This window comes from Rhodnius prolixus, unplaced genomic scaffold (genome assembly GCF_049639745.1).
Source record: "Rhodnius prolixus isolate KJV_2025 unplaced genomic scaffold, Rpr scaffold_3, whole genome shotgun sequence".
In the NCBI taxonomy this organism is placed as follows: domain Eukaryota; kingdom Metazoa; phylum Arthropoda; class Insecta; order Hemiptera; family Reduviidae; genus Rhodnius; species Rhodnius prolixus.
Window position 1 is genome coordinate 12,697,573 of NW_027411603.1, and position 16,541 is coordinate 12,714,113.

At 33.2% G+C, this 16,541-nt stretch overlaps 1 protein-coding gene and 1 long non-coding RNA gene across 2 annotated transcripts in view; one reads left to right on the forward strand and one right to left on the reverse strand.

The window, feature by feature from the left end:
- The window catches only part of fng (Fringe glycosyltransferase), a 100,988-nt gene that overhangs the window by 18,512 nt on the left and 65,935 nt on the right, over nucleotides 1-16,541 (forward strand). The window contains exon 4 of the mRNA XM_074127438.1: nucleotides 2,683-2,785. Coding sequence (XP_073983539.1) covers nucleotides 2,683-2,785 — 103 coding nt within the window. The remainder of the gene's footprint in view (nucleotides 1-2,682; nucleotides 2,786-16,541) is intronic.
- LOC141453816 (uncharacterized) lies at nucleotides 5,822-10,613 on the reverse strand. The gene is made up of 3 exons (XR_012458205.1): nucleotides 10,521-10,613; nucleotides 6,108-6,279; nucleotides 5,822-5,959 (listed from the first exon to the last, which is right to left on the reverse strand). It is a non-coding gene; the product is annotated as an uncharacterized lncRNA (long non-coding RNA).

Consider the following 16,541-nt stretch of genomic DNA (forward strand, 5'->3'; position numbering starts at 1 on the left):
TGTTTTTAATTTTCTTTCTTTGTAACTTTTAATGACATGATACATACTTGAATACAATTAGTTAAAACATAAACAGAATAATATAAACCTTCCTTTTCACTAATGTTTATAAAATAGTAAATAAATAAAGCCTTTATTCTAAAAAAAATTACAAAAATACTACATTTCAAAAAAAAATACCATTCTTTTTTTCTTTTTCTATTTTTATTCTTTATTATAGATACCTACTGAAATTAAATTAAGTTCTGACTGTATAGAAAAAAATAATAAAAATAAAAATAAATAGAGAACAAAAATATAAAACCAAAGAATAAAATAACACAAGAAAATAGACACTTTTGCTTTCGGAATTAGGCCCATTTCTGGGCAAAGGCCTCTCCCAATTCTCTTCATATCTCTTCATCTCTAGCCCTGGAACTCCAGTTAGATCCAGCAAATTCTTGGATCTCGTCTCTCCATCTTGAGAACTGCCTACCTCTATTCCTCTACTTATCCAACGGACACCATTCAGTAATACTGTTTGTCCAGGTGTTTCTAGCTCGAGATACATGTCCAACCCATCTCCACTTGAACTTTTTTGCCATTTGCACTGCTTGTAGAAAGCTGTAGCCCTGCTCTGAATCTCTGTGTTCCTTACTTTATCTTTCCTTTTAATATTCAAAACACTTCTTTCCATAGCTTTCTGCGTGCTTCTCAGCTGCTATTCATTTCTTCTAGTCATAGACCAAGTCTACGACCCGTACAAAAGGCAAGGAATTATACAGGCATTAAACACCTTCATCTTGGTTAATATATTCAAATTAGATTTGAAAATGTGCTTCATGGACCAATAATTACTCCAACTGATAGAAATCCTCCTGTTAATTTCCTCTGTAGTTTTATTCCTAAAAGAAATCAGTTGTCCCAATTACACTGCACTTTCTACCTAATCTATTATAAAATGGTGGTTTTGGGTAAAAACATACAGAAATAATGATATACCTTGTAATAGATTAAAGAAAGTAATATTTCCAGCTGAGTTTGCTTTATTCAAGGGATTGCATACTACATTTTGTACCTTTACAGTGGTATTAGTGAGGATGTTTATACAGCAAAAAAATTAAATAACGAACAACTACAAACATTAAGTACCATTAATAATAAAATATTTGATTTGATTGAACCAATACTTCGTCCTTGCCTGCACAATTGTCCTTGTCTACAAACCAATCAGTAGAGACTCGCTCACTTGAATTTCAAATGAGCTTTGGTACATCGCTAAGTCCCAAATGGGGTTTTTGGTGTGTCCAGTGTCATTCTATTTCTCCAAATAAGGGACAGATAGGGAAACACATTTCCAGCAGTTTTAGATGCTTTTGCTGGTTATTGTGGCCGGTCTTAATTATGAAAGAAGCCAAGAAGGTTACTCTCCTTGGCAGGTTTGCAATGTCTTTCGCCATAGTTTCCACAAATTTTCTCCAAACCGCCATCTTTCTTCATCTTCTCCTGACCGATTACTGCGATGTTCATCGGCACAGCAGATCGAATTGAGTGATAACATTAGTTCTTACTGAAAGAGTTGCCTTCGCTTCTGGAGACGCGAGATAGGTAGCAAATGTACATTGTTTCCTGGCATTTAGAACTTACGCCTGCCTTTTCAGTGACATCATTCTACCGAAGAGCATTTTCCACACACTACACTGCCTTACCTCTAGTGGCGATATGTTTTTATTTCTCTTGGTTCATTTTTAGACGTTTCACAGCTTCCTCGAGGTCTTATACCACCTCGACAACAGTAACAGTTTTGATGTTGCTGCGAATGTAATATCGTATTTGCTAAGAGACAGGTTATCCTCTTTTAAGTGTGACATAACCTTTATGAAATCTTACAACTCTCACCAACTTCCTGTTTGGAAAAAAAACAAAAATTTTCTGTGCTTCACTTTTGTAGATTTTTTAAAAAACTTTTAGTGGAGTAGAAGAACATTTTTTGTAACATGCTATTTTACACGAATGTTAGATGTTATTACAATTGCCTTTCAGGTGCAAGATTACTTACGCTCGCGTATGGTTAAACTTGGATTCGAGTGAAAAACTCTTCACACTTACTTTTACCAGTTTTGACACATAAATTACTCTATCAGAGCATGTGAGCAGTTTTTTGGGTTGGCGGGGGACCCAAAAAAGAAAATAGCCAATAATACGTACTCTTTATCCATTTAAGTTTGTGTATTACAGTGGAATCTGTTACGGATGTTTTGGCCAAAATAAGAAAAAAATAAGAATTTTATCACATGTTTGAAGAATTTTGAAGTTTTCTTGCCCTGCTAGTGCAAGAAACTTAATTTTCTTTTATTTCACTCTGTCTCAGAACTTGTATTTGGCTATTTTCTCGAATACTCAGTGTTTTCAAGAATGTTTTTTTAAGTTTGAGTAGCCACCAAATACATGTATGCCTATATTAAAATATTTCAAGTAATTCTTGTGATGTTCTGGAGAAGTTTCATGCAGCGCTATCACCTGAACTATTTAAATTTTATTTTGAATTTATAGATGCCAATTAAAATTTAAAAAATTAAGTTTAAAAAATATATAGTTACAATCTTGAGGGTTGTATAGTAACACAGGACGAATTTTTTTAATAAGATGCATTATAACAATATTTTTCCCAATATATTAATATCTATTATTCTTTTATTTCAGATGGACACATGATCAACACGAATTGTTCATCGTCGCACAACCGGAAGGCATTATGTTGCAAAATGTCCGTGGAATTGGATACTTTCTTAGATAGTGATAAAAAGTAAGTGATTCTGTTTCTTTCTTTTTTTCCTTTAAAAATGTTTTACTAGCCATTCAGAATTAGTTATATGGTTTATGCTTATACCCAGGGAAAAGGTTTTTATTTTTAAAAGCTTTTGGGCCAAGTGCACTGGTTTGGGTGATGGTTAGGTACTTGGGGTTTGAGCACTGACCATATGGTTAGCTGACCTGACTAGGGAATCTGGAAGGAGACGTCTGCCGCAAAAACCAGCACCTTCTTTTGTTATGACTCTGAACTAGAGGGGCTGAATGTTAGATATTTATTTAAACTAAAAATGTACAGGGTTAAAAAACTTATATTAATAAGTTTTTCAAACTTTTTAACCATCAAACCAAAGAGGTAGACAAGCCATAATATAAGTTATTTCTTAAGTTAAAATGAAACCTTTTGCCGTTACCCTAGAAAATTAAAAGTATTTTAAAAAGCTGCTATATTCGCATTTCTGCTGAACTGATATTCAATCTGCTCTGAATTCAGGGTGGGCATTTTGATGTTCACAATTATTAGAGAAGTTTTACAATCACACAACATACTGAAACGATTTGTTGCATTTACGAAGTTTAAACAAAAATAGTTGGCACCATTTAAAAAAATAATCGTTATGGGTTAAAACAAAATCGGATCAGTAAGGGGATTACCGTATGAATTTCTTCAAATTTGATGAGTTTCTAACTTGCATATCAAATTTCGTTTAATAATATAATTTGATAGAACCTGCATTAGACGAAGTAGAACTATCTCTGAACTGCCATAAATTGGATTTTCATGGAAAAAAGGTTTTGAAAGAAATCTAAAACACTGGAGAACTTATTTGCGGAGTTGACAAAAATACGAATCTCCATTACTTTGCGCATCTCCTTTTTACAAGGAAAAGGAAAAAAAAAATTCAAAGATATATAAAACTATTTTGAAATATCCTTCATTCTGCTTCGCGGTAGTATAATAGTAAATAAATTTCTGTATATAGCGACAATCTCTATTTAGTCTGCATAAATCTTTTTTTAACACAAATCATGAATTAAGTAAACAGTGTGTTGTGTTAGATAAAGATATTTTATTTAAACGTTGTGAGGGTGTGGTCCTTAGGTTATTTGTTGTACAACAGTAAGGCCTTGACAATACTACTTTTTCTTTTACTGTGCCGCATGATGTTTTGTATTATTGTTGTTACAATTTAGATGTGTTAAACAAATAATTCAGTCCTCACGAACACGATTGAATGTAGATTAATATTTTTTACAAAGTAACTTTTGTTTATAACAATAGAGTTTTGAATATTTATTCGATGAGATAGTTTTCGCTGGGCAAATTGAAATTAGAATTGTGCTGAAAGTTAACTTAGATTGAAAATTATTTAAGCTGATACCACCTTAATTCATGACATTGTCTAGCAAGCCTATTCTATAGTGTAGTCTGCTATCCACTGTGGCCAAGATTTTGTTATATACTTCTTTGTGTTATTATTCTTTTAAAGTTTTCAAGCTTCAGTTGTCCTTCACAACTAGGTCGTAGTCTTGCCATAATTCTCTTAAGACACTAGCAGTAGATATACATAGGAAGTGTTAACTCCGCCAGTAAAGAGCAGCGCCACCACCAATTTGGATATAATTAGTAATTAATTAATATAATTAATAAAAAATAATATTCTCAGGTCTCCTAGTAAGATATCTCAAATAAAACAACAAAGTAGTAGAAAACAAGAAGCAACACTAAAACACGTGATTTTCACATGATAAAGTTGAACTAAAAGTAATAGAAAATGTTACTGTAAAAGCCAAAAACAATATATAAAATTAAAGTTCTGTGAAAAATTCAAATTCAGTTGATAAAAGTTGGAGGATCAGTATACTTTACCAAAACCTTTTTAAAAATAAAGAATAAGAGAACATTAAGATTTTTGTATTATTATGAAAAATTACACCCAGAAGAGATAACAAAAATAGTTTACAGTAACTATAAAGAGAAAATGAAACATTTTAAAAACAATGAAAAATTAACTAAATCTCACATTGCTCTAGTAGAGGTAAATAGAAAGATGGAAGTATCATTTTCATTAAATGAAAATAAACTATAAACTTACTTAGTCATATCCCACTTCATATATCAAACTAAGAAAGAGTATGAATCTGAAATATTCATACTACTTACTTTTAAATATCTAAAGTTATTAAACTTATTTTTACAAATAATCTTGTTATTTAACATGGAGATAATACTTATACGTTTCACTGAATGCCTTAAATTATGAAGAACATTCAAATTAATCGAATATCTGGAATAACAGTAGTGACTAGTTTTAAATCAAGTTATTGTCTTAGAGAATGACAAGATTTAGAATTCAAGTACACCTAAGATTGTTTCTGTTACATATTAATGTTGCGGTTACATTCTTCTCTGATTGATTGATTCTACAAAGCCTTGTTTCACAAGACAAAGTAAATACATTAAAAAAAAAACAAAAAATCAATAATAGTCAAAAATTGAGGTAACTCCAGTTTTTATTCTTTATTCTTTATTTTATTTACCTGAATTAATGGTTGCTGTAAAGATTTGTGACATGAAACCAGGGACCGGTAGAATTAACAAGATCCATGATTGGCTGGCCGGAGACCAATTAGGACCTTGTTCAAGTTGGCCTAATTGGGAAGAGAGGTAGTAGAGAGGTTCGCAGAAGGATAAGAGGGGAAAAAAATTGAGTGTTCCTTTATGTTGGACCGATCTCAGCCAAGGGGAAGGGGGAGAGAGATTGGGATCAGTTTGGTTATATGGGTGCGCCGCCTTTCCAATAACTGATTGTCCAACTTACTTGCGCCTGTATTCTTACTTTATTCATTAATTTTATGTATTTATTTATAAAAGAGAAAAAGTTAGGTTTTTTATTTTTTTCAAATTTAAAATTTTGAACGGAAATATTATACATAATAAAATTATTCTGTTGTAACGTCACGTTTCCTCTGAACCAACTAGAATAATTGTTGAAAATCTGGAATTATATTGTTGATTTCATCCTCGTAACACGCATACTTTCTTAATGTTATCCTCCTTCCTCAACAGAGAGGTAGATTCATCTGTTTGGTGCAGAGAATTTGACTTCCACTGCGTTTGTCATACTCTACTACTTGCTGAGCCTCAGTTCTTGTTTCCACTTTCTCACTTATTTAAGAAGACCATAAAATAAAGAAATGACAATGTTTTTTTAAAATTGTAACTAAGGAGGGCACAAAATGGTGATCAAGCAGTTACGAGAAGAAATTTGGATGGATAAAATAATTTCGGATATGGTTCTGATAAAATTGCTTACGATTTTTACGGAAACTGTGGTTTTAGATCCTTGACGCCATGGGCTCAGATCATTGACGTCAATTTCAATTTTGAAACTTTTTCTTTCTTCATCTTTTAGAAATATTCTACCAACTCTCCCTGACTTTCTGTTACTCTCATTTTCTTCCTCACCGCCCTCTTAACTATAGAATCTAAAGAGACAATACATATTTCGGTAGACATTGTATTAATTAATTAATAATTTACAGATTAGAATTTAGGGAAAAAATGTTTTGTATAAACTTTGTTTGTAGAATTGTTTTTATTTAGCAAAAGATAAGAAAGCTTGTAAAAAAATTTGCAAAACAAAGTAAAAAATTAAAACATCCTTTTCCATGTAAACCATAAAATTCTTCCAACTGGAATTGTTGAAACTGTAGTAAACCTTAAGAAAGATAAATACTTTGTATAAATATGGAAATATCAACGGCAATTGATTCCAAGGCATGTTTCCATTCGATCTCCTAAGATAACTATAATAAAAATATCTTGTTTGATTATTACTAAAGTTGGAGACAGTTGGTTGAAGAAGGTGTTTTTATTTTTTTAGACTCTTTTATTAAAAAAAAAAAAAAAAAATATCACGGGAGAAATTGACCAAAAAAAGAAAGAAAAAGAATTATAATACAGATCAATAGGAAACCAATGGTATTCCAGTATGGCGGGGTAACCGCACAAGGCAAAGATAAAAATTTCAGCTGGTTTTAATGAGAATGGAGAGCTTCAGACAACCAACGGGGACTCTTTTTTTTAAATCTACACCGGTAGACTTATAACATACCTTCGGACATCTTGCACCTAAAATCAATACAAAAATCTGTTTCCTTTCAGCCAAGGAATCTTGCCCAGTTATTTTGATTTCTTTCTAATTAAAAAGCTTTACCGATTTATATCTTTTTAGATTATTTTATGGACAAGCTTTGGAATTCTGGCCTTCTTTTGCATATTAAGTTTATTTAATTTATTGATTTGGGGAGATTTTTCTTTCTCTGTTTTGTTTTTTTAAAAAAAAACTTCTTTTGATTATTTTATTCTTTCTGATCTTATAAATTCTTTGATAGATTTCTATGTTAAATAATTCTATTTATTATTTCTAGGGTAATTTTATACCTAGAAACGAAGCACTTATTTTTTTGATGGAGCTGTAATCTTTCTCTATTTTCCATTCCTCAGGTTGTTTTCTCTTATCATGAGTTGAAATAATAAATTGTAGCATTTCTAATATTTATTTATTTTCACTTCTATGTTTAAGTAAATTTATAGGGCGAATGTCATATTTTCTTAAATGTCAATTATTATTAAATTCCCTAAGTATTAAACTCATTTGTAGGTGTTGTGATGTGTTCCAACTGATCCAGGGTCTTCACTGGTGCACTCAGTTTCCATTAACAGGAGGCTAGTAAGGAGCTTCTGGGCAAAGTTTACTACCGAACTCTGAGCCCTTCGCACTGCTTTACGCTTTTCGTTGCCAGACCCATAGTATACGAGGTGTGTTCAAAAAGTAACGGGAATTTTCGTTTTTTGAAAAAAATATTTATTTATTCATCTACATTAATATTGTCGCCTTCAAAGTAGTCCCCTTCGCATACAATACACTTGTGCCAGCGCTTTTTCCAATCCTCGAAACACTTCTGAAACTCGATCTTTGTGATAGCTTTCAGCTCTTTCAGCGATTCGCTTTTAATGTCATCTATGCTTGTAAAACGACGGCCTTTTAATGTTCTCTTTATGTTTGGAAATAGAAAAAAGTCACATGGAGCCATGTCTGGCGAATATGGAGGCTGGGGCATCGTTAAAGTTTTGTTTTTGGCCAAAAATTCACGAACAAGCAATGAAGTGTGAGCAGGTGCATTATCGTGGTGCAAAATCCATGAATTGTTTTGCCACAAATCCGGGCGTTTTTTTCGGATTGCTTCACGCAAACGGCGTTGAACTTGTAGGTAGTACTTGTTATTGATTGTTTGACCTTGTGGCAAGAATTCATGATACACTATGCCATTAAAATCGAAGAACACAGTGAGCATAACCTTCACATTCGACCGCACTTGTCGAGCCTTTTTCGTTCTTGGCGATCCAGAATGCCTCCACTGGGACGATTGAGCCTTAGTTTCGACATCATATCCGTAAACCCATGTTTCGTCACCTGTTATAACACGTTTCAGTAGATCCGCATCGTTGTCGACTTCATTGAGTGACTCTTGAGCAACTTCCATTCTCCGCTGTTTTTGTTCGAAATTCAACAATTTTGGAACAAATTTTGCTGCCACACGTTTCATACCCAAAACATCCGAAAAAATTTCATGGCATGAGCCAATTGATATGGCAACATCATCAGCGACTTCTCTGATTGTGATTCGGCGATCGTTCATAACCATTTCTTTCACTTTTTTCACGTTTTCATCGGTTGTTGATGTGCTTGGACGTCCAGGTCGTTCGTCATCTTCAACGTTTTCGCGGCCATCTTGGAAACGCTTATACCACTCGTAAATCCTTGTTTTACTCATAGCAGACTCACCATATGCCTTTATTAACATTTCACACACTTTATTTCATTTTTTACGCAAAATTTAATACAAATTCTTTGATCCATTTTTTTTAACAAACAAAAATCGCCAAGCTCGAAAAACACGTCTAACCTTAACGGCTGCCACTTAAGAAGTAAACAATGAATATTACTGAAAATTTTATCGTACTTCAGGGACATCTGTACCAACATAATAAAAAAAAAAATTTTACAATCAGACTCTCCAAACCCGCGAAATTTAAAAATTCCCGTTACTTTTTGAACACACCTCGTATATATTTTTTTTTGATATTGAATATATTATACCAAATGTAGTCGGCTCTCCAGATTTAAACGAATAAGTGGGAGGGAATGGCACTTATTAATGAAAGTATTTGGTGGGAACCTTCCATTCTGATACCCGTATTAATATCTAATTGAAATTTTACATTGGTGCATTTATTTTCGTAATTCCAGGCATCCACGTTTCTATTGCTCATCACAAAAATCATCTTTCACCTGGTGGCGTTACAGGCAGTAAGTTTAGCTTCTTCCAAGTCGTGTGCCAAGTCAGTAGTTTTGCAAAGCATTTTTTTTTTAACCCTTTCTTCTTCGCTCACTTTCGTTGAGCGTCAACGTTCTCAATTCTGACAATTAAGAGATTCACACAGATCTTTTTAGGTCGCAGTAGATTTGGCTTTACAGCTACTCGCTACACAAATCTAAAGTTAATCTTATACTGATATTTTTATGAAAGATGGAATATTCATTTATTTTTATCTATTTTTTAAATTTAATTCTGAAAAATTTTGTTTGTAGGAACTTCTCAACAAAATTTCATGGCCTTTATATAATATTGTTTATTGTAACAGTAGGTAATTACTGATAATAAATTAGACATCAACCTAGTATATGAAGCTATTTATTAGTGAGGACTGTTTATAGTTAGGAAGTTGACAAAGAATTAGAAAGAAAGGAATAAAGGACGTACGAGAAACCTGGAAGAAGGTAACAAAAAGTGTGGCTGCGCTCCACATCCTCAAACTGGTGGAGAAATTGGTCACGGCATGGCTTTTTCTTTAACTTTTCTCCACTCTTCTGCGGCCATTACGTTGCTGCTTCCTTTATTGATCGACAACACCGAATAGCTTGTCGCTCAGGCTCGAACTGTACGCGTAGGCGTCTCCCACGGGCTCTCTACTACCTTTTTTTCCCCTCTATTTTTTTTTTCCTGTTTCCATTCTACTTATTTGCTTTCGAAAACGTGCCACTATTAATGGGTCCTTGAAATACCTAGAGATATATTACTTGGCCAGCATGATTAACCATCTATTGTTCGCCAGCTATAGTATCAGTAGTACTCATTACTTAAGTAAAAATATTTTATTAAATAAATCATATTTAAACAAACTAAACACTTAAAACATATATTTAAAATAATTAGTTCAATGCAAGAAGTCTTATTGGGTTTCGTTTGAGCCAACAATAGTCTCTCCATTCATTCGCAACAAAAGTGTGACGGCGAATCTCCCACAAGTTTGTCTTGACATATTTATTCCTTGAAAAATTCTTAAAACTGAACGAAAAACTATGGAGCCCAATAAGGAGATTGGTTATGGGTTAGTGTCTGGGGAAAAATTTATATTTTAGTTTCTGATCCTCATTGTCCAGAGCTCACTTCTTCCCTCTATCAAGTTTATACAGCAGCTGAACTTAAACTGGACTCTCTGTTCCTATAAAATACTACCCCAGTCTGTGCAAACAAATATTTCAAGTCAAATAACAGGCTTTTATATCTGTGCAGTAAGCATCTCAAGTTGTAGTAAAGCTGGTGGATCTGTGTTTAATAGATCCAAATTAGAGCTTCAAGTGTACTTAAATATTACTTACACACTGGAGCTGTGTCAAACCCAAATTATTGAACCATTGATCATTTCTTCTACAACTCAGCGGTATGTTATGTTATGCTTGAATGTAGCAGGGCGATTTAACATCACCATTTATTAAAATCTCCTGGTGGTTTCTAAATGAAAGTGAAATCATTCCAGGGGGCCTTAAAACATAGATTTTTTTTTATTAAGTTTATATTTCCAAAATTTTAAAAGAGGCTTAATTTTATAATTTCTACAAATACCCTCAAAAAATGTTTGTAGAAATAGTGACCATTTCTTGCTGAAGTAATAAATCTTTACTAAGCGAACTTTAACTGGTAACTCGGTTAGTTTAGAAATAAATCTCAAAAAAAAATTATTCAGACAATGGGTATGAGATTTATTATTTATTTGTTGAAGTTGTGTGCATGAAGGCCGAGGTTCAGTTTGGTTAGCTTGGGCAGGCTTTATCGCCTGGAGCCGTGCTGGACCTAATTGATTGGCATCACTCGCTTTCTACTTGTCCTGTTCTTTATTTCATCCCATTTGTCCATCATCATCCAGACTGGACCGTGAAACATTTAAAACTAATAGATTATTGATATAGAGTTAAAATTGGCTTCTATTTTCTTTTCTATTTTTATCTTTGTTTGTATTATCTCGTAAACAATATTAACTTTTCTATATTTATTTTCTTCCAGTGCGTTTTGGGTCAGAAAAATTTTCCACAATCTTCGTCATTTCTCAACAAGTACCTTTATTTTCCGCCATAGTCTTGCAAACTGATGAGTAGCATTTCTTTTCAGGAAATGACTGTTAAAAGAAATGTTATCCTGAGGCGAATTGTACAACTTGAATGACTTGCTAGATCTTCTCAAGAGACTACTTCTCAATAACACCATTTTTTACACTGCGGTAAACTTTATTAAACCACCAGAAATTAGTTCCTTACAAAAGTTAATAGACAAGCTTGTTTTATTCCTGTTTAAAAGAAATGTGTTAAAACAAAAGTTGCATTTGCTTTTGCTTTTTTTTGTTTAGATCCTGTTTCTGTTTGCAAGGAGGAGCGTATCTATTGCACTTTCTGTCTGTTGGTTTAACAGCAGTTTAGGTTCAATGTTCTTCTCTTTTCCTCTTTTGGGCTTAGTTTTCTCTTCTTTCTTTCTATTGTTGGGCAATCAACATGAACCAGTTGGCTAAGAAGTCACATTTCATTTAGACTTCCATTCAGAGGCCTCCATCCATTCAAGGCTTCTTCTTCTTCTTCTTCCTCTAAACGCTCTTTTCATTACAATATCGGGATGCACCAGGAAATTAGTTGACATCAGGTCTTTAGTGCTCTAATCCTTCAATTGTTTTCCCTTCTTACAAAACACTCGTCTCACTCTCACTATATACACATTCATTTCTACCTTACCTTATCTTGATAAGGTTTTGATGGTGATGATATCACTTGGTGGTCCGTATTCTTCAAGAGTTGATGACTAAACAGAAAATAATCGAGCAATTACTCACCAATTATAAATACCTTCATTTATAGTTGTAATTTAGTTTTAGTTTAATCCAAGGTAATTCCTTATTTGTTCCACTTCTGTTAAACATAGGTTCTCCCTCGAGAGACCTCTGGTGGTGAAAGTTCACCTTCAACTGGACCAAGTTTCTCTCCTTATGTATTTACCTTTATTATGTTTATACTTTCCTGTAATTCAAGTTTTATTAGATACTGCTTCAGCTAAAATTATTACAAATATAGAAATAAAATTCATAAGTGACTGCGTGACGTTTTGATGCAGTTTAAGAAAATTGCATCCTTACACCTACTGACGGCTACTAATCATTCTTACATTGATCACCAGTGTCTCTTAAGTTGAAACTTACGTTCAGATAGTATAATAACTTTCAGAGTACATTTTAGTTGAACGAAGATAATAGATAGAATAATGTTAACCGTCTAAAATTGTGTTACCGAGCCGTTTTTATTGACTCAAATGTTTATTTTGTAACAGGCAATTTCTTACTTCTCATAACCTTGCTGAATATTAAAAGTGGAACTTTGTTAGCTTCAATTTTGTCGTTTTCCTTCTTCAAGTTTGGAGCTTTAAGTATTTGGTTTTGAAGTATGATTTAATTTTGAGAAATAAGACACTCAACTAGAGTAGAAAAGAATGTATCTTCCAGTTGTAGTATATCGTATTCAGTTCTAACACCTTGTCTTGCTTTGTCAAACCTTTGAAGTAAGGATCAGTTACTTCAAAGTAACAAACTAGACCAATGAACAACCCAATTGGGAGATCGTCATAAGTTCTCAACACTAAAACCATTCAAGCGATATTTAAATATTTTGGTAGATTTATTTTTGGTATACCTTACTCATCATTTAAATATTGCTGAAATTATTCCATTGAAAGTGGATTTTGAGAAATCGTTACAGATTTGTTAAGATCGACTTACGATTGATTCTTTAGATTCTAAAAGTTTCTTCAGACTGAAAATGTCTAACTAATACGTATTGCATAAATTTCTTAGATGTGACGGGTAAATAGTCGAATGGGGTTTATTATTGAAATGCTTTGATTCAAATGTGGGTGTTCGTTTTATCTCAGTTGCAATGAGGTTTAAGGTACATCTATTTACAACAAGTGGATAAATGGTTTAATAATACACACAATCGGCACAAACCGTAAAGTAATTTACGAGCACTTTGTCCTTCAAGCAAAAGTACATGATGGATGCTGGCTGTTAATGGTGTAAGAACCCCATTTCCTTTCAATGTGGACCACAGTAGAAATGAGAACAGAGAAAATGGAGGTAAAAAAAAAAAATTAAGTTTACAAAATTAATTGACTGTTATCGAAACTATGAATCAGGTTAACGTGAGAGCCTGGGAGACTGTAAACATTTCCTAGAACCTACAGAAAGAGGGCTGTCAAGTTAGTGATGAAGATGAGAGGTTGTTGTATCAGTAAAAAGATAAAGTTATTTGGAAAAATTACTGTAGTAGAATGAAAAAGTAAAATTTATTATTAGTGGGTGTCGGGGAAGATGGTATTTGAAATTTTGAAATTGCCTCTAATGTGCTATTGCAGTGGATTTCACGGTTTTACAAACATTGTAATGATAGAAAGAATTAAATATGTTGATAATATTCGGAGTTTGATAAGTTAGGATCTTGGAAATCATTGTAAGAAAAAGTCGTGTGGTTGTTGATTCTCAGATTTTTGATTTTGTCGTCATGAATATTTATGGCTAAGGATAATCAAGGAGGGTCCTAATTATAGATACAGAAATTAAGTGGGTAATGGTAAAAGGCTTTTACGGGAGGAAGTAATTTTAAGACTCGAAGTTGTATATGAATTAATTTATCATCGAAGGGTAATATTTATTAATGTGTGAATATTTTTCAAATATAACCTTAAAATAAATAAGTTATTTAATAAAGTGCAGTCTATTTAAATTTATGTTGTAAACAAATGGATGGAAGAGCGATAAAAGTTAAGTTTCCCACGGGCAGTAAGTAGTACGGCTCAGATCGGTGGCCCGCACGAAGAAACGATAATCCATCTTGTGACTCCTTTGGGACGCCCTCCAACACTCTCTCTCCTTTTTCTGCGACATTTAAAAAAAAAAGAAATTGTTAACACTTTGTTCCTTTATTTGGCTTTATTACTTTAATAAAATTTTCAATTCACTGTAATAGAAGTGTGTAAAAGCACTTTCCACGAGCTTACTAAAGTTTGCACTTGGTGAAAAATGGTTGCTGGAAAAAGTTGAAAAGTGGTATACGTATTTATATTTTTGTTATTTCTGTTCCATGTTTCTATAAAATTGTGGGAGTTCTTTTTGAGTTTCCATTGATTTATAAAGTTTCCTAGGCTCGTTGTTCACAACCATTCATAGGAGGTGGAGAGTTTGCTGAAATAATGATTCAACTCCTCTTTAAAAATATTTGTAATTTGGGTTGTAAAAATCCACGTCCGTATATCTGACAATAATTGCTCAAGGTTCCGCTAAAATCCTTGTATAAATAACTTAAAATTTATCGTGGAGAGATTTGGTTGTTGGGAAGCAATAATTTCGTACATTCAAGCCTAATTGGTTTTCTGAAGAGTTTGAATAATGCAGGCCCATACCTGAGATCGGTCATTACGCGTTCAAATAATTTAAACTGTAATTTTTCTAAAGCCCTTTGTTTCTTCAGGTTTATATTGCTATTTTTTATGAGCTGTTATTCCAACACAAGTGCGATCCAGTATTCTTAAATGAAAACAAAAATTTAAGGCAATAAAAGACGTAGTTTAAAATTTTTTGTCAAACATCTCTTCATCAATCTTTAATAACTACTTGTAATACAGTAGATTAGTTAGTAATTCTTGTAAGGGCAGAAACAGTTCTACAATAAAGTCTTTTCTTTAATCTGAACTAAATCATTTTAATCATTTGTTTGATTGTCGAAAAAATTAATACAAAGAAATGCTTTTTGATAATGACGATTCTGTTTTGTTGAGTGAGCTTGATGAATGGTAAAAAAAAAAAAAATCTGACCACATCCATAAAGTAGCTCACAGAAAAGAAGTAGACAATGAAGAAGAACAATAAAGATGAAGAAAGATCAGAAATAATGAAGGTGACCATGGTGATGCACGATTGTTATGAAATACGTGATATGTTGTGTTGATTCATTAAGAGAAGAACTCACAGACGATCCAGCTAGACCATCAACCTGCCGGAGAAGACTGGAAATGGACAAGAACCAGACTTAGGACTTCCTTAGATATTAACATTCAGTCAGTGGTCTACTTCTCTCTCTCACTAAACCAAAACACACTTTCTTAACAACTACTACACTGATTTCTTATTCTATGGCAAAACTAGCACCTACCTAATAATACAAGAAATGACATAAGCACTCCTCGTCTGTTTATCACCCCTCTTCTTTCTCAATGCTAACTCGGTCTTTTACTTTATTGAACATAAAAGCATCGCTTTTAATCGCTAAATTTCGTCGCTTTCTAATCGATTTGTCTCCATTCGACGGTTTATCATTCCAAATAGCTCCACAATCTGATGAGAAGTATTATCCCTTTCATAGGTTCTAATTTTAAGAAACCAGAATATTAAAGCATTTCTAGCAAAGGATGGTTGTTTAAAGAAGATTAAATACAAGATATAGAACCCAAATGATTGCCTCTTTTAGGGTTCTCTTCATCTGAAGGAAGTACATTTTTCTTATCATTGCCTAATTATTCTCTTTTAACAAAGAGTTGTTAGATGTTTTATATAAAAATAGTTTTAAAGTCAAATATTTTTTGACTTTAAAGAACAATCCTGGCTTCTTCGGATGTCAGTGTTTTGTATCATTAATCGGTTATGCATTGTAACCTCTTAAGTGTTCGGTGAATGTGGGTAATAGTGAGTTTTAGTTGGTCTAGGGCTAATAAATCCAAGTAGTTACACTGTCAACTATCTCTGCAAAACCTGAGTAACGGTTTTTGAGCAATGAAGATCGTTGTAGAAGGAACAGTTGCAAAAATTGGAGTGAGAATGAGGCTAAAAACGTCAGGCTTTAAATTAAGGAGAATTAGACGAAAATACGCCTGGCTAAAATGAAACGTCTGGCGCGTTCAATGGGGGGGGGGGGCCGTTCTAGGAGGTTACTGATTTAACGAAGCCTCCTAATCTCATAGTTAGTGACTCTATAATAAGTTGGTGGTTAAGAAGTGGAAGAGAGAGAGAGAAAGAAAGAAAGAAAGAAAGAAATACGTTTATTAATGTCCTGGGACATTAGTCCCTTAAGGACAACAAAAAGAGAGAGCACAGTGGCCGTCTCGGTCTGCAGTACAAGGATAAGAAGAAGAACAAGAAATTTTGAAACACCTGTGTTGGTGTTAGGCAAAGTTATCATCAAGGTTGTCAGGGTGTCCGAATGATGCAGTTCTTCTGTCACGGGCTCATGAGTTCTGAGGAAGAGATGGAAAGTTCCATCACAGATGCTTTCAAAGAAATGATTGGTTTCCCATTTAGTATTTAGTAAATAATGCCA